At 36.0% G+C, this 22,250-nt stretch overlaps 1 protein-coding gene across 1 annotated transcript in view; it reads right to left on the reverse strand.

The window, feature by feature from the left end:
• EYS (eyes shut homolog) overlaps positions 1–22,250 on the reverse strand; it is a 1,118,553-nt gene that overhangs the window by 835,664 nt on the left and 260,639 nt on the right. The window contains exons 10-11 of the mRNA XM_074861787.1: positions 16,087–16,253; positions 6,249–6,502 (exon numbers count right to left, since the gene is read on the reverse strand). Of these exons, the coding sequence (XP_074717888.1) occupies positions 6,249–6,502; positions 16,087–16,253 (421 nt within the window). The remainder of the gene's footprint in view (positions 1–6,248; positions 6,503–16,086; positions 16,254–22,250) is intronic.

Here is a 22,250-nt window from a genome sequence, read left to right on the forward strand (position 1 = left end):
GATACTGTAGGACTGTGCCTTGCTTAGTAATGGCAGTGCCTGCATTGGGGTTCCCCCTGGATCCTGGTTCATGGCTCCCCTCATGGAGTAGCCTTCCTCTTGCTGCTCCATTTTAACAGGGTCAATTTCCATTATGTATTAGAGTGTCCATCAGCTATTCTAGACGTTATTTGTACAAGGGGTTAAGTGTTGCTAAACTTACTTGTGTTGAAAAGGATTGGTTTTCACACAACTTCATGTATTTTCCTTCAAGTTTTGTTTTTCTCAATGGCATTAAGGATATACTGTTCACATCTATCACAGAACGATGAAACTATTTTAAAACCATCCAAAATTCTTAAAACCAATGAATAACTTATTGAAACTAAAACCACCTAAATCCTTCCTCCGATAGACTCCAAATGTTATGTGGACTTGTCTGATGTATTTGTGGAATAAAAAAGTAAAAGCAAAAAAGAAAAATTTAAAATAATAGTATTATATTAAAAATGCACACATGCCATTTTCCTCTTTTGGACAAAAAGAGGAATACTGAAGAGCATCGTATATAGAATCTATTAATGTCAAACTCAAAAAGCCACTGGAACGTCTACATTGGTAATGAGCCTTAATACTGTTATTTGTTATTTACACATGGTTAAAGCAATGATGGAGTATCTTGCTATGTGAGATACAGTATACATTTGGAATAAAAAGATTTTCCAAAACTTAACTATACAGTCAATATCATATAGATACAAACTCTCAAGAGAAACAATGGAAGCAATGTTGCCTAGATACTTGGAGTTCTCAGCAGCTGTCTTTGCATTTTTGTGTCTAAACAAGCAAGAGTTTTAGTGAAGGATGTGTTTGCATAAAGGCAGTCTTTTTCCAAGAAGAGTTTCTTTTAAACTGGAAATGAAGCACAGTGGTATTTGTTTAGAAATATCAGTCATCATGGAAGATGGAATCATTTGATGCTGAACACTGATGTCTTGAAACAGCGTCAACACAAAGATATAGAAGAAGGGGTAGACTGGGAATGACTTTGAAGGTGACAGAATTTTGTTATATTTGAAGAACTGAGCTAAGAGAGGGCAATACAGTCATCACATGATCAAAAGGATGAGATAATTGCGTTGAAAAAATTTGCTCAATTTTTAAAGGACATACTGCAAACTTCCAAGTTCGACGTAGTTCAAATTCTCTTCTAGACCGTGGAAATGGTCTCCATATTAATGTTTCCATCACAAGTACAGGTTACAGTTTAAAAGGGAAGACTGTGGTACATGATGTTATAAAGTATTTGGCTTTACTATGCAAATACCCAAGCCTTGGATTTTTTATGAACTTGTTTTTTACCAAATCAGGTCATGCTTTTGAAGATGACAAATGCCATTACAGTGCCTAAGAGGTCCCTAGCTAATAGAATGTAAAGCATTTGAGAAATGCTGATAGTCATCTAGACAGAAGAAACAGCTATGAGTTGTCTATGTGAAATTTTTTTTCTGAAATAAAAACTGATTCTAATGTTATATCAAAGAGTACCCAGAGATTCATTTATTAGCAGGAGAGAAACCAAGGACTGGGAACTCATGGCTTATTTGCAAATCTATCAATCCTAGTACACAAAATATGATAGTTCCCCAAAGATGTACAGAGTCCTGAACAACAATAACTTCTGTTTTACTTTTTAGTTTATTTACTATTGCCTTTGAAATTTAATCTGAAAGTGAATTTAGTGTTTATGAAGAAAAATGAAGTACATCTGGATATGCTGAATTGCAGATTAATGACATAACAAACACACACAGAAAATAAGTAAGAATAAATGCGTTTCTTTACTATTACACTGAGATACTCTTTACTGATTCATAACATGCAGTTATGACTGAACTTCAAATCTGTTATGTGCTGGAAAATATCCCAGGATCATAAACCCTCAGAGACTATAAGAAAATGGAATTACTAGGGTAGTGATAACATTTTTTTATAAGTTTAAACAGCCTTTTATTAATTGTTTGTGGTTTATAATCTCTGAAAAATCAGAATTCAGTATATTCTGTTCATGTGATAATGAGTTCACTAAATGAGTAATACCATGAAATTTCTTTGAATTTGCTTCTATGGGTATGTTATTATATAATATCTCACTGGGTGATAAAATTAAAAAAAAAAAAAAACCAAACAATTTTCCAGTTATATATCATTGTATCTTTTGTATAAGCAAGTCATGTTCACACAGTCACAGAAAGGTTGAGGTTGGAAATGACCTCTGGAGGTGATCTTTTCCAATCCTCCTGCTCAAGCAGGAACATCTAGAGCCACTTTCCCAGGACTGTGTCCAGACAACTTTTCAATATCTCTATAGATGGACACTCTGCAACCTCCATGGCCAACCTGTGCCAGTGTTCAATCACCTTCACAGTAAAAAACTATTTCCTGCTCTTCAGACATAACTTCCTGTGTTTCCGTTTGCCCACTGCATCTGGTGCTCTCACTGGACACCACTGAAAAGAGCCCAGCTTCATCTTCTTTCATGAAGATGATCAGGGGGCTGGAGCACCTCCCCTATGAGGACAGGCTGAGAGAGTTGGGGCTGTCCAGCCTTCCAGTACTTAAAGGGGGCCTACAGGAAAGATGGGAAGGGACTCTTTATCAGGGACTGTAGTGATAGGATGAGGTGTAATGGTTTTAAACTGAAAAAGGGTAGTAAGGAAGAAATTCTTTACTGTGAGGGAGGTGAGACACTGGACAGGTTGCCCAGAGAGGTGGTGGATGCCCCCTCCCTGGAAGTGTTCAAGGCCAGGTTGGATGGGGCTTTAAGCAACCTGTTCTAGTGGAAGGTGTCCCTGCCCATGGCAGGGGTGTTGGAACTAGATGATCTTTAAGGTCCTTTCCAATGCAAAACATTCTATGATTCTTTTCAATGATTCTTTGCACCCTGCCTTCAGGTATTTATATACATTAATGCGATCCCTCCCTGAGCCTTCTCTTCTCCAGGCTGAACAGTCTCAGCTCCCTCAACCTTTCCCCATAGGAGAGATGCTTCAGTCCCTTAGTTGTCTTAACGGCCCTTCACTGGACTATCCTCAGTAGTTCCATGCCTCTCTTGTACCGGGGAGCTCAGAACTGGAAACCGTACTACAGGTGTGACCTCAGTACCATTGCAGAGTAGAGGGGAATAATCATTTCCTTTGACCTGCTGGCAAAAAGCCAGCAGCCCAGGAATTTGCTGCCTTTGTCACAAGGACACATTGCTGGCTTACATTCAACCTGATGTCCACTAGGACCCCCAGGTTCTTTTCTGCAAATCTGCTTTCCAGCTGGTTATCCCGCAGCAGGTACTGGTGCTTGGGGTTATTCCTCCCCAGGTGCAGGACTTGGCACTCCTCTTTCTTGAACTCCATGAGATTAATGTCAGCCCTTTTCTCCAGCCTGTCAAGGTCCCTCTGGATGGCATCATGGCCCTCTGATGTATCAGCCACTCCCAGTTTTGTGTCATCAGTCTGCTAATCAGTCAGATCATCAATGAAGATGTTAAATAGGACTGGACCCACTATTGACCCCTGGGGTACAGTTCTCGTTACTAGTCTCAAACTTTACTTCATGCCACTGATCACCACCCTCTGGGCCTAGTTGTTCTTCCATTGTCTGCTCATCCAGCCCATACTTATCAGCAATTTCATGAGCATATTGTCAGAAACAGTTCCAAATGCCTTGCTAATGTCATGGTAGACAACATACACTTCTCTCTCCTTATCTACCAGGCCAGTCATTTCATTGTAGAAGTTTATCAGGTTGATCAAGCATGACTAAACCTTGGTGAATCCATGCTGACTACACCAGATGATTTTCTTGTCATTCATGGTTTCCAGGATTAGATGCTCCACCACTTTCATAGGGATCGAAATGAAGTTGACCTGGCTGTTTTTCTCCAGGTCTTCCTTTTTTCCCTTCTGGAAGATAGGAGTGACATTTGCTTTCTTCCAGTCTTTGGCCACTGCTCCTAATCACTGTGATCAACTAAAGTTTATTGAGAGTGACCTCGCAATGACATCTGCCAGCTCCTGCAGCATTTGTGGGTGCATCCCATCAGGGCCTATGGATTTATGTATATCCAGTTTGCCTAAGTATTTCCTGACCTGAGCTTCTTCCCCTAAGGGTATGTCTCTGCTCTGGCGTACCTCCCCCTGTCCCCGCTCTTCCTTTCTTTCATAGAAGAAAGGTGTTTGCCTAGGTATTTCCCTCACAACTCCTCCTCCTCCTCCTCTCAGGTTCACCCTCTTAAATATGTTATCACAGAGGTGCAGCCACGGCAGCTAATTGGCTCAGCCTTGGCCAGAGGCGGATCCGACTTGGAAGTGGGGGAGCTTTGAGAAGATTCTCACAGGAGCCACCTCTGTAGCCCCTTCTCCTCTACCAAAACCCCTCCACACACAAACCCAACACATTGTAGAAGCCCTTTGTGTTGTTTTTCACATCCCTTGTCAGATTCAACTGAATTTGGGCTTTGGCTTTCCTAACCTTTTCAGTGCATGCTTAGATAATGTCTCTGTATTTCCTCCCAGGTAACCTGTCCTTGTTTCCACCCTCTGTATGTTTCCTTTTTTGTGTTTTTGTTTGGACAGAAGCAACATGATTATCCACGCAGGCCTCCTGGCATTTCTACCTGACTTCCTGCTCTTGAGTTTGGAGGACGTAATAGGCTTTCTTGGGCCTCTCTTCCCTCCAGGACTTTCTTCTATGGGACTCTTCCAAACAGATCATATAACGTGCTATATTGTTCCTGTAGAGATATTGGGGTGGTTGAGGCCCTCCGTGAAGGCCAGCAAAGTACAAAATAAGGGTTGAAGTTTCAGCAGTGAAATGGAGCAGTTTCAGCAACGAAATGGAAATATATTATATTAGATTTTGTACACATTAGCCAAGTATCTTTTCTCTTCACTTGTAGTCAGACATTTAGTTGTGCTATCTTAGTGGAGTTTAGGCCACCTCAGTGACAATCCTGTTTTGTTACACATTTATTAATAAATGAGCATGAAGAGGAAATGTCTTTTTTAAAATGTGTATTCAGATGACCAAAAAATTATATACTCAACTCGAATTGAGGACAGTAAATCAGCAAGTGTATATCACACACACAAATGTGTGTTTATATGTAAATGAATGTAAACATATTTGAAGTTTAAAATGTTAGCGCTGAAATGTTAAAAGTGTAGCTAGCCAGAATTTGTAATGGAAAATTAGCACTGAGTTTATAATTACTTAATAGCTCAGCACTTTGGCGGTGACCCAGAAAGATCCAAATACATGGGTGATCTCAGTGGTTTTACTGGGGCTTACAAATCTCTACTATGCATGCTCCCTGAATTGGAGCAAGAACCCTCAGCAATTTGGAAGAATCAGCTGTAAATTCGTGATTAGTTCATACAGATGACACTGTGTATACTATAATATTTATTTTTGCCTTTGTTAGTGGTAGTATACCACAGATTGTCAATAAAGATAGAGAAGCATTCAGAACATTAAAGTTTGTGCTCGATGATGTAGAGTAAAGGCTGGGAATGCAACACGTCAGAACTGCTGAATCCAAAATTATTTTCTGCTTCCCACACATAGTCTGAATATCAGGGTATTCACACAAAACAGAAAATTAGGACAAAAAGGAAACATGTTATCAGATTGTGTGGGTTTCATCTAACCCAATGCAGAAATCTACAGCCCATCTCATCCTAGAACAGATGTCTAATATAGGCAGATGTCTTATCTGCACTGAGTAGAAGGGGAGTCTGACCAACTCACTCAAATATAGTTGTTTATAACCCATGTGTGCAGAGAGATGATACTGCTGTTCTCATTCCTCCGCATGTTTAAATTTTCCTGTTCTGTACCAAAACATTTGTTCCTATCAGCCTGTATATGACTAAATCCATGATGCCTAAGACTGCATAACAGTGAAATTAAAATAATACGATTAAAATTGTGTTTTGGAACTTGATAATTTTTTTTTTGCCAAGGGCATCAAAGCTCATGCTCAGAATTGTACATTTAGTGGAGGGAAGGTCAGCTTAGGAACAATTAGGAGACAATCTAAGAGTTAAAGAGTGCTAATTCAGTTAAAACTCTTGTAAGTCACACAAACACACAAATATATATATGTTTATATATATATACATAATTCTTATTAAACAATCATATAAACATTGCTTACATAGAATTGGACATTCACATCTGTAGTACAGGGCACTTCAAAAGAGAAAACTTACCTTTGAACCCAGCAGCACAATGACATGAAAAGTGGCCAATTAAATCCATACAGGTAGCTCCATTTTTGCAAGGTGAACTTGAGCATTCATTAATTTCAACTTCACAGAAGGGTCCTTCATATCCAGGCACACAGTTACAGCTGTAATTATGCAAGTGGTCATGGCAGAAACCATATTCAGAGCATTGGTTTCCAATGCAATTGTCTATATCAAGTTCACAAAATGTGCCACTGTAACCAAGGGGACATATGCACCTGTTATTGAAATGAGAGGAGAAAAAAACCCCTAAAACTGCCAGTCTTGAATATATAGGTCAATAATGACTAATAATTTAAACAATATTTTCACTTTGAATTACCCACAAATGAATTGCAATTTTTTTTCAATCTTCTTTCTTTACCTTTAATTAGTCACTAAGTAACTGTTTCACACAGACTGCTTGCAATAATTAAATAAAACTGCACAATAATCAAAATCTTAGCTATTTAGATGGGACAAACTAATAGCTATATTGCTTTTAATATCAAGATTCCAGTGACAATATTCACATAGAAAACTGGTATAAACTATGAGTATTATGCATTTTAAGAATTTATTTTCTGAAAATTATTAGTTTCTTGCTACAATATCACTAAGAGAAAAAAATAATATTACATCCTGCTTGCTCTGGACATAAAGTCAGTATAAAAATGCTTTATCATTATAAACAAAGGTTGCAATTTCTGTCTGTAGCTGAAGTTTTATAGAAATTGAGCAGGATATTTTTTTTCCCACAATGTAGCATGACATATAAATTGTATGAGACTAGAGATGACTTTTCATGCTTCCCTTTCTCCCATTTTTTTTTCCTTATGTGTGAATGAAAACAAAGCTGGATTATCCCATAGCTGATCCACATCTCATAAAATTAGAAAAACTCTTGTATTTGGCAATATTTTATTTGATTGATTGTTCCCTTATTGTGGCTAGAGGTGTCCTCACACGGGAGGAGATAATCTTACGATAACCTTACATATTCTTGATCCATAGAGATGTTATCTAGAAGCTGGAAAGAACTAACATATTAAGCAAGACTTTATTATAACAATTTTCCCTACTGATCTATCTGGAAGAAAGTTTTTTTTTTTTCTTTATTTTTAACAGAAGTGAATGTTCATGCAGCTGTTTACTTCAGTTCTTGCTTATTATTCCTGCATTTTTATGTTAGACTTGTGGAAATTTCCACTTAGATGTTTTTATATCCCTTATCAAATCTCCAACAGGATAATTGTAAGTCAGTAGAAAAAATACCCCATGTAAGACTCTGTGTACAGAAAGGATCCTATAAAAGATAGCATGATGGTAGATATTTTGAACGTGATTCCACAAGAGTTTTTTGCAAAATAACTTTTGGACAATAAGGGGGTTATAACCATATCCACCAACAATATACTCTGTTCTCTGTTCAGTTAGGCTCTAATTTTACCTGAAATTCCTCTTGGCAACAGAGAATTTGAAAGACCAGAGAACTTTGTCTATGTACAAGATAGAGATTGAAAAGGGCAGAATACAATAGGAGCTCCATTTATTGTAAAACTAAGGAAATACTTCTGAAGAAAAAGGAAGAGGGAAAAGGGATATGTATAAAATTAATAGCTCCTAGTGTTTAATCCAATTAAATCTTTTTTTTCTCCCAAGGTAATCTGTGGACATTAGTGCAGCTCTGAGAGTTTAAAAGTAGCCTCAGAGCACATAGCAAATTAGGTGATTTTTCCCTTTCATGCTGTGACTAAAAGAAGCCTACAGTAAAGGCAGTATCTTTATAAGGAAGATACTGTTGGCTGTTATGTGTAACTGTACAGTGGACTGAGTTTAGAGATGGTTTAGTCATTTTCTTATCACTAAAAGGCTTTTAATCTATGGAAAGTACAGGTACTATTAGAAAATGTAATAGTTAATTCTTTAAACAGCAAAATTACCAAGTGATTAAGCCACAATTGTAATTTTTCATGTGTATATAAACAAATATCTTCTGCTTTTATTTCTACTGCCTCCTTGCAGGAAGGTCCACACTTCCCAGTCAGACTTTTGTCAACTTTTTGTCTTCTTTATCCCTAGGAAATTTTCTCAAAATACTCGAGGCTTGACTTTGTGCTCCCTCATGTCTCAAGGTGCATCTGTATAACCATTTTAGATCAGATGAGGAGAAAATTTTCAGGATTAACTTCCTGGCTCTTCCCCACTGCAGTGTTTTGTATCACATTGCAGAGCAGTATCAGATTTATTTCAGTTGAAACTAAATCAGTAGATGTGCTCCTTGGAGCACAGCTAATGCACTCCAACTGCTAATGGGCATTTAGTCCCTGCACCAAAATAGAGCTTGCTTGAAGTAAGCCCTCCATATCTTGTATAGTGTTGTTGTGTATTCTTCAGCACCACCAGTTTTGCTTTACAGATCCATTGCTACTGCACTGCAGTACCTACTCAAGTAGGTACAGCTACTGTATTCTCTCTTCCAACCTCAGTCACTCCTTACAAAGAAGAAATCTTCGTCTCTTCTTGAGAGCTCGAGCAGATTCTGTTTCTCCCTTTTTAAAGGAATGAAGTTCATGCAAATCATCTCATACAGTTGCTTTACAGCTAAATGCAAATGTTGATTTACATAAAATTTCATTATGCATAAACATGCAAAGTATGTGCACTTTTACTTACCTTTAGCTGCACAGTTTCTGAAACCACCAACAGTAAAACTTCAGTATAGAAACAAAAAATAGTCATACAAGTTTTTCTGGCATGGTTAATCACTTTATTTCCTAGGTTAACTATTATGTAGTCAAAAAAATTTTTTTTGTACAGTAATGATTAGTGTGTGCATTGTGAAAATGCAACTATTCAATCATTCTTTGAAAAGGTGGCTCTTATCGTTAATATTGAATAGAATGTTTAACTTATAGCTATCCCTAATAAGAAAGAGTATAAAGAGAAGGAATTTTCTATCATTTCCTTATTATTACTAGTTGTGTATCTTATCTTCAGAGACTGCAGAACAACTAACTACACAGAAACAGATGTAATGGAGAGTCTTCTAGTTTTAGTTTCATGGTTCTAATTCCGTATTACAAGCAATAACGTTATAAGTATCATATTTTTCAGTGCTTCAGTGTCTGGAGAAATCTAAAACAACTAAGAATGGAATGTTCTTTGTTTTTCCTGCTGAAATTATAACTGAATGTCTTTCAATTTAATATGACTCATCTCCTGCAGAAGATAGAATCATAGAATACCATGCTGGAAGGAACCTCAAAGTCGTGGCAAAAGCACGATCTAGACAGGATGGCCCAGCACCCTGTCCAACTGAATCCTGAGAGTCCAGTGTTGGGGAATCCACCACTACCCTGGGGAGATTATTCCAGTGGCTGATTGTTCTCATTGTGAAAAATTTTTCTCCTGTGTCCAACTGAAATCTCCCCAGGAGTAACTTGTATCCCTTATCCCTTGTCTTCTCCATGTGACTCCTTGTAAAAAGGGAGTCTCCATCTTCTTTGTAGCCACCCTTTAAATACTGGAACATGGTGATAAGGTCTCCCCTAAGCCTTCTCTTCTCAAGGCTGAACAAACCCAGCTCTCTCAGCCTTTCCTCATGTGGCAGGCTTCCCAGTCCTTTGATCATCAAATTAAGATATTAAGATAAATGAAGGTCTCATTTTTTTAGGCTCTTCATTATTGCTCAGGGAAAATAAAACTAAATCATGAAGATTCTCTTGTCACTTTAGTGTGAAAAGTTTGCTTGGTTTAGCTATTAAGTATAGGTTACTGCTTTCCTGAATATACAGAAACTGTTGTGTTTTTTTTCTTCTTCAGTGTAAACGATTAGAAAATAACTTTAAAACTGGATCTTCATGTCATGTGAGACAAAGTGGCTGATTTACGCAGCTAGTCAAGCTCAAGAATCATTCATTTATTGTTTATAATCCAGACTGAGATTTAGAGGTAATAGGATTTAGAAGTGATAGGATTTAGAAGTTCAATAAATATCTTATGAACATAATTTATAATAATTTACATCAAATTCTAATGTCAAGTTTACAAATAACTTGAGTATATAATATCATATATGGAAAATCTACAAAAAAAGGCTAAAATATTTTTAAATGAATAAGTAAGTCTTTCTTTAAAACCTATACTTTATAATGTGCCTATTTTTCAATACAAACTGGCCATTTTTATGCAGTAAAAGTCTAAACTAGTCATGTCTTTGCATTTTTTCTAATTTAACAGCATTAACATATAATAGTTACATTAATGCATTATATATTCAGCAGTATGTACAAAGCAGATACAAATTGCCCTATGGATATTTCTTAAATTTAATGTATAACAGTAAGTGCAGTTCTGTGGGCTTTGGATATCAGCATCTGAGTGCATTTATTTGTAGCTTTAACATTTTTATAAGATTCTCAATTATGTTTAATAGATGTTATCATTTCATCTCTAAGTCAATCTATGAAATGGGTCTTGAATACAGGTTTTTTAAACACTGTACTGGTATAACACTGACATAGCTGAAATTCAAATATCTTTTCCTGTCAGTCTTAGAACTAATATCAAGACCAATAATCTCTAAGTAATTAAGTCTTTTACACTTGTAGTAGGAAAAATACCATCACCACATTAGATTTTAATGAATATGACCTTGCATTAATACTTCAGTAGCACTAAAATACCGAATATGATATCAAAAGCTTTGAATCATGGATTGATTTGCAGTTTTAATTTGCTTTAAAGCTGAAATACTTCTCTACAATAAATTAAAAACTAATTTGTATACACGTATATATAATACCAGAATTTCTATTTGCAAGTGAATCTCTAACTAACTGAGGAAACATCTTTTTTGCTCTTATCAGAAGGACACCCTGGCTGTGGGTTGACACATCAGTGCAGGGGCTCAGCCTTGCTGTAGCCTGAGCTGGGTTTCAATGGTGTAACCCCTGCTCCAGGGCCCAGTGACTACTGCCTTCCCTGCTCCAGCTTCAGCTCTGGGAATGGCCCTGCTGGGGAAGGGGGAACACACCTCCCAGCAAAGACCAGGAGATGCTAATGACACCCCCCAACTACTTTCTTAAGGAAGACTAAAATTTTAACTTTACAGACTGGGGGAACACTGAAAGCATGAGCATGACACCCAAGAAAAGGTAAATAAACAGAAATTTTGTATTAACTTTAATGGGAATACCAATAATTTCTTAGCTTCACATATGTCCTCTTTTGTCCATAGCAAGATTTTGAGTGTAACTGATCCCAGTAGGGAAAACAAATACCTCAGTGCTTTTGCTACAAACAGGGATTTTGGTAGTGGATACCAAACACAAGCCACAGTTACCCTGTTGTGGATTGGTTTGCTCCCGCACCTATCGTGCAGATGACTGTACATTGCTACTCCACTGCCTAATCTAGTTAACATTGCACAATAATTTGATATACCTGTGAAATAAATGTTAAATGGAGATGCAGATATGTCAGGCATGGAATTTAGTCTAAGAAGGAACATGTTATTCAAATGCAGGTGGTTATGGCATAGCTGCAATGTGTTCCAACCAATATGCAGTAGGATATAACTTTTTATCACCGAAGGTCTAGAACAGCAGGTGTGCAGGTAAGCAAATTGGTACTAGTTAGTCCAGGCAGGGCAGCTGTCACAATGTCACCACAGTCTGCCTGCACTAAAGAGATGTAGTATGACTTGTGCCATGCATAAATAACTGTGTACAGTGGATGAATCTTTAAAATAACTGAAAAAAACCCCAAAGACCAGACTGAAGATGTGGTTATGCTGATCTGTGCTAGGAGATAACCCAGTTATTTTCTTGAGACAGAAGGCACATAGGAGCACTGAAGCTTGGCATTAGCAAAGACTTCCAATATCTAATTCATTTTTAAATAAATGTTTGGGGTTTTTTTATTATAGTAGTCCAAGAAGATTAACTGCATTTACTCAGTATTAATTATTTTGCTTTGCAGTTGAAGTATGAACTGCACACACATTAATAAATGGACTAAAAGGTTATTTAGTTTCATTTTGGGTTTTTTTGTAAACATCTGTATTCTCTGCAGAAAAGCTGTTGTATAACTTATTACATAGATATTCCCTAAGAAATTGCAACATATATTCACCTGCTTTCTGGAGTTGTAGAAAAGCGAGGAAAAGCATTTTTCCTCTTTCTAGTGGAAGAAGCCTATTATTGCTACAGAAAACTGTGTATATCATAGCACTAACTTTATATGGCACTGCCAACTACATCCTGCAGTCAAACATATATAGTTTAGGATGAATAAACATGAAAATAGAAAATTAGAAATAAAAAAAATAATTTAATCAAACAGCTTAATTTATCCAGCTGGCAGAAAATGGAAAAAATCAAGGATGAATGAAGTAATAAAAGCTTTAAATTTTGTGATACTCAAAAGTTATCTAAATTATGTTTACTTTTCATAATCTTGCTGACATCATACAAAGAAGTGTTTCATATTCTAAAGCATTTTAGTTAATAGTGTGTCACTAGGCAAGGCTTTACTCTTTCCTAGTGAGATTAATTCAAGATTATATATATAATGAAATTTATATACTGAATACTGAAAAATGAGTTGGCGATTCAAACAATACTGTACACCAACTCTGACTTCTAATGGGAAGATTTCCTGAACAAAAACTCATGAAATTATGACCTCAGAGCTATATCTATCGACTAAAATATATTTTTAAAACATATTCGTTTTTCATGACCTTTTAAACAGTGGTAAATTCTACAATACAGCTTCTTCAATTGTGTTAATCTAATAGTTGACAGTCCATCTTGCTGGGCTTTCCTGGGGCTACAATAAATGTAGAACTTCATCTGGATAGACTGGACTGAAGAAACAGGAGAAACCGGACAGGTAATGGAAACTGTATTGAATTTTAAATTCTGTCTTTTCCCTCTGTTGCTTCCCTTCACTAAATGGACTGCAGTAAAATATCTATTAGGACTTCTTTCAGTTAGGGTCTTGGTTGTCCAAAATGTAACATTGGCAAGAAATAAATTTACAAGGGTGAAGAAATCAGAGTAATAAAACCCCTCTTGGATTTCAAAACAGGAAGATCAACTCCTTGAAGAGTTCTTTCATTTTAATTACTCATTATGTGCTTCTCATTGAGACATGTTAAATCAGATCTCTCCTCTTACAGAGAACATAATGAAACAATAAAGTTCTTTTGAAAGGAAAATGAAAATATTTTCTTTGTGTACAACACTGTTTACTGAGGTAATGAATCTCTTTTTACTCTCAGATATATGTGACCAAAGGTCAAGAGATTCTTTTGGTATATGGATGCAATTGGTCTATGGCATGGTATCTGGCCAGATTCACCATATCAACAGCTACACCATCAACACAAAGGCAGGAGCAGTAATTCTTTGGAGAAGTTATCACTTTAAACACATGTTGATTAACTTATGTTATGATATCTCAGACAGCACAGACTCAACAGGTAGTGCAATAATTCATCTGAAGTAGTAAGCTTTGTGTCAGTGTGATTGAGGCCACTTTAGTTGTAAGAAGAGGATTACTGAACCAAAGAGGTAAAACTCCTAAGACTTGTGATTATGTTACTCTTATTATGTAGCCTTACTGAGCATTATACTATATCACAGTTTTAAAGTCCCTCTCCTTCACTCAGAGTGACTCCCCATCCTGAACTCAAAGGAAATTATCTGAATATATTGAATATACACACATGTGACACTGCTGACTGGAACAGTAATTTCAAAATGGGAGAAGAAACAAAATATGCCATGGTAAGGAGAGAGAAAGTTAGAAAAACTACATACAGCAGAGTGCTTATTTCCAATCTGGAAAAACCCCACAGCTTGTGGAACATGAAAAGAGGGCGATATTCTTGAAGCTAAACTGGATACAATCCATGCTTTCCTGGTTTTAGCATTCCTATAACAAGCCACCACTGGAACAGTATATTATGACCAAAGTTTAATAATTAGTTTATAAGTTTTCTCACTAGGAGAAAAGTCTAGAGTTTTACACGAATTTTCCATAAATAAAAAACTAATACGTAACATTTTGGCTTAGTTAATAAACGGAGAAGATAAAAGTGGTGTTTTGAGTAACTATAATAGCATTAAAAACGGATCTTAGTAGTGCTGTTAATGGCACTTACACATGTAATTCTCCATATATTCTGGTGACAGTTTTCTTATGTCTTCCTGAAACTACTTTGCATCAAATACAGCTCTGGATATCTGCCTTATCAAAAATGATATACATTTTAAGATAGAAATGCAAATTTCAAGAGTCTTTCAAAAAAGTTGGGTGACTACAGTTGTTAGGTTCAGCATTTCCTCTCCTATTCTTTTGGTTTTAATGGTGTATTGGAAAGGGAAAATGGCAATTCTTTCACTTGCTGACAAACTCTTGGGAAATACCATTATTTTTAAGGAAGGAATAGTTCAGTTCTCTTAAAAAATACTTCATTGTCATTGAGAAACAACAATAGTTTGTTGACAGAGCAGGTATTATACAGTAAACACTCTGCACATTGTCTTTGCAAGTTGTGCTTCTGTGGGGTCAGGTTCTGTGATAACAAAACTGCCCACTAACACGTCTAGGATCGGGATCTTAATGGTACATTTTCTTGTTTGTTAAATAAAAAGACTGATCTGTCAAATTAATTTGTCTTTCAAAGACTGAGAAAGTAAGATTTAAGTGTTTTCTCTCAGTAACCTGAGTCTGGATTAGCAAGCTAAATTCAAAAGTTCTTATTTTACCAGAAGTCTTCAGACCTAGTAATTTCTCAGTAAATTTTGTAACATAAACAGGGCTTTCTTCTTCTATCAGAATTCCTTTCATGATTCAGACAGGAAAACCACAGATTTATCAGTCAAATAAAATGTCAAAATATGGTCCAGTATTTTGATATGAGTGGCAAGATAGGGGCAAGAAAGAAGGATGTGTACTTTTTAAGTACACTGTGGAAAAAAATCCTTTTACCTCTGGTGTATCTGTGTGCTTACTTGGGGATTTCAGTTATTATTACAGAAGATCCTACAAAAACAGAGGTGGAGTGCAAGAAATTTTTAATTCCTTCCATTTTAATGTTGACTACTATTGCAATCTACTCTAAATAGAAACACTAAAGCATATTAATTGCAGTGCTTCTAATACAGGACACATCACAAAATTAAAGCCTTTCAAAATACACTCACAGATATTATGAAGAGATTTTAGTTATTCTGTTTTCTGTAGAGAATAAATAAATAATTCAAGTCTGATAAGAACAGCTGAACTCTGCTTATTGAAGAAATCCTTTTACATTTATTTTTTCACCATACTTTTATAAAGTCTCATTTTCAAATATCTATAGCATGTGACTGCTCACTAAGGAAAGCATATACTTGACAGTTTTGTCAATACCTAAAAAAAAAAAAAACAAAGCATAAACAACTAATTTCAACTATTGACTTGAAAATTATCATTCAAGTTCTAATAAGAAAAGTCACTCCATGTCACACTCCAGGCTCATAAATTGTTCGCCATTTACTAAAATAGATGATTTGTTTATCTGCAATTTTACATAGTTGGTTTAACTTCTTTGTCTAGCAAAGAGGAATATTTGTGAGGTCTTCCTGTGCAATACTTCAGACTACACAGTCTTATTGATTGCACATGCTTACTGAAAGTTAGTATCCATGGCATTTTATCATCTGAGAAAAATATTACTGAAATAGCAATTCCCTTTGTAATCTTTTTGAAAGGAGAAATATCTTCATAGAGCATAAGGCTTGTATGGAAAGCATCATGTTAATACCTGTATTTATTGATTCCATCTTCACATGTGGCTCCATGTTGGCACTGGTTTACCCCACAGTCATTAATATTCTCCAGGCATGTTTGTCCTGTCCACCCAAGAGCACAGACACAGTGAGATCTCTGTTTTTCTTCATCATAGAAGCAGCTACCTCCATTTGCACATACCTGAAGATGAGAAGTACAAATGCATAAAGAGGCTTTTATCTATGTGTTGGTTTTTTTTCCCCAGAGTTTAATTGAATAAGCCATTGGTAATAAATATGGTTATTTAATGTTTTTATGTTGTAATATTACAAAAGAGAGATCTCCAAGAACCAAAAATACTGAATGTCATTAAATCAATATATCAATTAATTGTTTAGTTGGAAAGAGGTATTTATAATTCAATTTAACAGTGTCATTTTCATAACTAACTTTAAAATATGTTTGTTTTAGGAGGGATGATGGTGAACTAGCCTGTTATTAATTTTAATCATAATTCTGATGCACAACCTATTTTTTAATCCTTTTTATTTCAATATAAATATATATATATTACATCTATGCTCTGGGAAGACCAGAACCTTCTTTCTTTTCAACCTGCAGATATTGAAAAATTAATAAACCTAGACTGGAACAGTATTTTTTCTTTTCGCTTTTATTTGCTAATATTATTTAGTAAAACAGCATTTCCTGTATTCTTCAAAAATTACAGAAAGTTCTAGGTCAGAATGAGTGCTCCTTTCTTCATTTTAGTTTTAGGGTTCCATTTCATTTCCATGAAAATTTTGCCAGTGTAAAAGCAGATAATGACATTTTCATTTCAAAGCAAATAAGACCCTTCCTTCTAATCAATTGGTTACTAAAGAAAATGGTGTCCAGAAGATGAGCTAATGCACTAGTACTTCAGTTTGATTGAGTCTGAATCTCTTTATAATGTCATTAAGATTTGTAGTAATAACAGAGGCAGAAATCCTCTAATATTCATTTTTCTTTGATTAAGTTTTTATTTGACCTTAAAATTAAGGCATTTTTTGCTATGCTCTCAGTACTGAATTTTAGACTTAACTTGGGATCCTTTTGGAATAGGACAACTTCTTGAAGAAAGCACTTCTCACATAAATGCAAAGAAAACTCTTGTGTGTATAGTTTTGGAGATTTTTTTAAAAATTTTTTATGTCTTCTTTTTATTTAAACATTTCTGCAGGATTTTGTTCTGAGGTTTACTATTTTCTTAAAGCTCAAATAGGTCAAGTAAGCTTACACTCAAAAAAAAATCTAGGGAAAAACTTAGACAATGAAGACAAAAGTTATATTTCAATATTACCACAATGTTATATTAATTATATTCTTATGTTGGTTTGTTATTTTATACAGTGAAGAAGGATGTTACCCTTTAAGACAGTGCAATCTAGAGCAGCTTTAAACTAAAATTAAAGCTATGGAAGATATTTTCAGAATCAAATTAATTAGTAGTTTTCTCTATCAGATAGATTTTTCTCTCTGGTGTAAAATTACTTCCCTATCAATCTAAATATTGAAAAGTCTAAGTTAGAATATTAAGGATTTAATAAGAAATTAAGGCTAAATACATTTATTAATCTATTGCTAAAATCAAACTAAATACCTCTACACTGTGGTTTTCTAAACTTCAAACCTGCATTGTGGTTTTCTAAAGTTACAAAAATTTGTCTGTTGCTTTTTTTTTTTTTTTTTCCATACAAGAAATACTTTTAAATGAAAATAAATAGATACATGGACTTTTGGAAAGAGCAAATCCTCCCATCAATCTTCTTTTTCTTTTTCCCAGAATAAATCTTCCTCATATTTAGGATTAAACACAAATTTTATGATTTTACAGACCATAAACAAGGGCTCTTCTGGTCAGTCTGATCATCACACTTCTGTCTACAGCAGGTAGTTTATAAACAAATCTGTTTTATTATGTAGTCTTGATAAAAACATAAAAATCACTTCCTTCTAATATCAATGAGGAAATGTTATTACAGCAAGGAAAGATAATTAGTGCCTAGATGATTACATTTTCCTCTTCTCCTTTCTTCACTGCACTAATTGAGGGAAGTAACCTTAGTATACGACTGTCTTGTTTTCTATATATCACCTGTTGTCAATTACTCAAGATAAGACACTGACCTAGAAGGATCTCTGTGCAATCATTATTTCCTAACACTTCTTAAATCTTACTTTTCCTGGAATTCTCTACAGTTTGAATGAATCTGTACTTTTTATATATCTCTCTATACACACGCACATATATATATTTTTTCCAGTCATATCATTTTACTACAGTCTTTAAGCTTTATTACTGAAAAATCAATTGTACCTGGATATAAAAAATTTTCCAAGTGTAATTTTAGTTAATCTGCCCTATGTTTTTTCCTGGACTTGTAGTACATTAAGCAAGTAGATATTTTCTTTTTCTTAAAAAAAAAAAAAAAAAACCAAAAAAAATCCCTCTTCATAATTTCAAGAAATATTTGCTGAAAAGTCCAGAAGAAATTATGAAAATAAAAAATGGAGAGGTATGATTAATATGAAAAAAGCACTTTGCCTAATTTAACTTCTTGTAGATTCAACTGTTACCTACATTGTAGATACTATTGAATTACTCCTTGTGGAGCAAATGCTTAAAATCCTTAGACTGCTTATAAGGAGAACCTGATGCCTTTCTTGGTCTCCAGATTATGAGTTTGTTCTAATTTATGCAGACTCAGTTCCACAATGTTTCCTTTTATACAATTTTGCTACTCTAGCTCCTGACAATTAAGCATTATTTTTCCATTCTATAAGTACAGTAAGAATTGTTAAAGCAGTTTCTAGGAAGCTAACTTTGTAGAGAACTATATAGGAGGTATATTTCTACAGATGGCTATATTGCTCAGCAACTAAAACCCTACCTGAAATGCCTACTAGCACAGTAATTGAAGAGTCATTGAATTTTTATTTTGGAGATTAATTTCACATAAAAATCCTGAAGTTCACAGATGTCACTTGTCCTTTGCAAATGTACACACTAAATTCCATCCTACTTTTCTAGATTTCTCCAAGGTGGGGTCAGATTCAATTTTATCATGTGTAATCTGTTCCACCATTCAGAAAGAAAATACTGAATGGAACTGGGTGCAAGTCAGGTCCTTGCAGAATGCCGCTTACTATTTCCCTTTGACATTTGTCCAGGAAACTACTGCTAGAATAATTGAGTATAATCATCTTAGCTATTTTACATCAAGCTGGAGCAGGTGCATTGTTTCACTAGCTTGCTTATGAGATTACTACATGAGAAGCTGATCTATTTAAACTTTTGTAAAAGGTTTTTACTTTTGCCACTTCTATTCTTATCATAGAAAGAAAATAAATTGGCTTGAAATTATTAACTTCTGGCAATTTTTGGCTGAGTGCCCCCCCCCCCCTCCCCTTGCCTTTTTTTTTTACTGTCTTACAAGTAACACTTTTTCCAGAAACTTTAAATTATTGATTATTAGTTTCCTTTAGATAAATAAAAAAGGCTTTATTTCTGAACTGTTGAATGTGCATAATCATATAAGATATAAAGTAATATCTGCCTTTTCCTACTTTTCTTGTCTTCACTATCCTGTGAAGGTTCTCAAAGCTAAACACCTAGTGATTCAAAGACAGCTGCCTCCCAATTTTTTTGTGAAGTTCTCCAGAGTAATCTATTAAATCACCTAAGTATTTTCTTTCTCATTTGAATGTTGAAAAGTCTACCTTAAACCAAGAAGGCATAACTTGAAAACACCACCAAGATTTGAGGTCTACAAACCTCTATGTGTAAATTCATTAAACAGATTGACAAATATACACACGCACAAATTGTTTCCATGAAGGGATTTTAAAATCTCTTTAAATCAAACTATTAGTGCCATGTTTGCAGTATGTCAGAACTGTAAAGTCAACCTCTAATCTGAAAGTCAAGCATCACATCATGTCACATGCATCACAAGCAACAGATTTGCTGAAGGTAGAGTTATTTGCAGGTACAACTGCAAAGTTAACCAGAAAAGATTTACTGAAAATTTTCTAGTTTTCAGGATCATTTAGGTGGTTTGTTTTTTTCTCCTAATACATCAAACTCAAAGAAAACAACATGAGTGTCCATACTTTATTTATATTCCTCTTCCATGATTTATCTGATTGCCTTTTACAGATGATGAAACTGTATATACTTGCACAGCATGTAAGGACCAGGACAAGCATGAAAGTGGAAGCTCCTCTAAACACTGATGTGCTGGGTTTGTGTGGCAGGGCTTTTGGTAGCAGGGGAGGGGTCTACAGCTGGGGCTTCTGTGAGAAGGTTCTCAAAAGCTCCCCCAGCTCCATGTTGAACCCACCTCTGGCCAAGGCCAACCTAATTAACGATGGTGGCCATGCCTCTGTGATAACGTATTTAGGAAGGGGAACCTTACATGGGGTTAGGACTTCTGAGGACACCTTGCAAGAAGGAAAATTATGTGAACACCAAGGTCAGTGGAAAGAAGGAGGTAGAAGAGGGGGAGACCCCCCTTCAGCCTGTGGTGAGATGTCAGGGCCACCCTTGGATTTCCACAGTGGAGCAGAGATCTGCTTGCAGCCTGTGGAGGACCCCGCACTGGAGCAAGGCAGCTGCACTAGGCCAGGACTCTGGGGGGAAAAGAAGCCCTCCCTGTTGTCGTTCGGCACTGGGAGGACTGTAACACGTAGGAGTGACCCATGCCAGAGCAGCTCAGAAATTGCTGTGGCCTGTGGGAAGAACTTACGTAGAGAAAGTTCATGGAGGACTGTCTCCCATGAGAGGGGAATCACATGCAGTAGGGGAAGAATGCAGAGGAGTGCTTCTCCCCTCCAGGAGGAAAGAGTGGTGAACTGACCAAAATTCCCTCAATTCCCTGCCCCTGTGCCACTGCGGGGGAGGAGGTAGGTAGATCGGGAGCAGAGTTGTGCCCAGGAAGTGGGGAGGGATGGAGGGAGGTAACAATTCTCACTGTCCCACTCTGTTAAGTGTTGGTTTTGATAGTGTTTGAATTAAAGTGATGTTCTTTTTCTTTACCCAATGAGTTTGTCTTTTGCCTGTGTTCATAATTCTGGGGCAGCCTTCTCTGCCCTTATCTTGATTCTGAGACTTTTGCTTCATTTTCTCCTTCCCAGTGCTGAGGGGGAAGGGGTGAGAGAACAGCTGTGCGGTGCTCAGTTGCCCTCTGGGCTCACACCATGACAACTAAGTATGCATTGAGCACATAGATATTTCCATTCAGGATGCTGGAATTGTGATCCTGACTGCAAATGTGACAGAATAACTTGGGATTGTTTGGCTCATAAAAAGAGGAAACAGCTTCTGAGTAAATTATGCAAGTGGAGCTCAATAATCCAGTTGGATACAACGTTAGTACTGTAAAGATAGACACCGAGAGGACTTTTCAGAGATGGTTCAGTTTCTAACTTGGAATTAATAATAATCCTATGGGGATTATTATTAACAAACCAAGTAGATGCCCAAGTTGATGTGTGTCTGTTTACATTTTAAGACCGAAAATAAAATAAAACAATAATTAAAAAGTACTTTTTAACTCCTATGATTCCTTTTTAAAAGCAATAACTATATGACATCTTGATTTTCCTATTACTGCTACAATTTCAAATTTTTTCTTAAGAAATGCTAACGGAACCTATGATTTTGTAAGATTGTTGACAGAATTCTGAAAAACTAGTGTTATAAAGGAAGGAATAAAACTGCTTGATAGGACTTAACACAGCCTCTAAACATCATCACACATCTTAGGATGCCTCCATGTTTGTGATTGTTTGGGCCACAGGTGGGCTTTTGAAGTGAATAATTTCTCCAGGAATGTAGTGGTGTTCCCATCACTTGAGGTCTCATGGCTTTGGCTGGGATAGAGTTAATTTTTTCTTCTTAGTAGCTAGAATAGTGCTATGTTTTGGATTCAGTGTGGGATTTGGTATGAGAAGAATGCTGATAACACACTGATGTTTTTAGTGTTGCTAAGAAATCAATGACTTTTCAACTTCCCATGTCTTGCTAGTGTGCAGTTGCACAAAATGCTGGAAGGGAGCACAACCCAAGTATGGAATATTCCATATCATACGAGGTCATACTCAATATATAGATGGGGGCTGGCCAGGAAGTTGGAGAGCTCTCTTCTGGGACTG

The sequence above is a fragment of the Strix uralensis genome, chromosome 3, assembly GCF_047716275.1.
Source record: "Strix uralensis isolate ZFMK-TIS-50842 chromosome 3, bStrUra1, whole genome shotgun sequence".
In the NCBI taxonomy this organism is placed as follows: Eukaryota; Metazoa; Chordata; class Aves; order Strigiformes; family Strigidae; genus Strix; species Strix uralensis.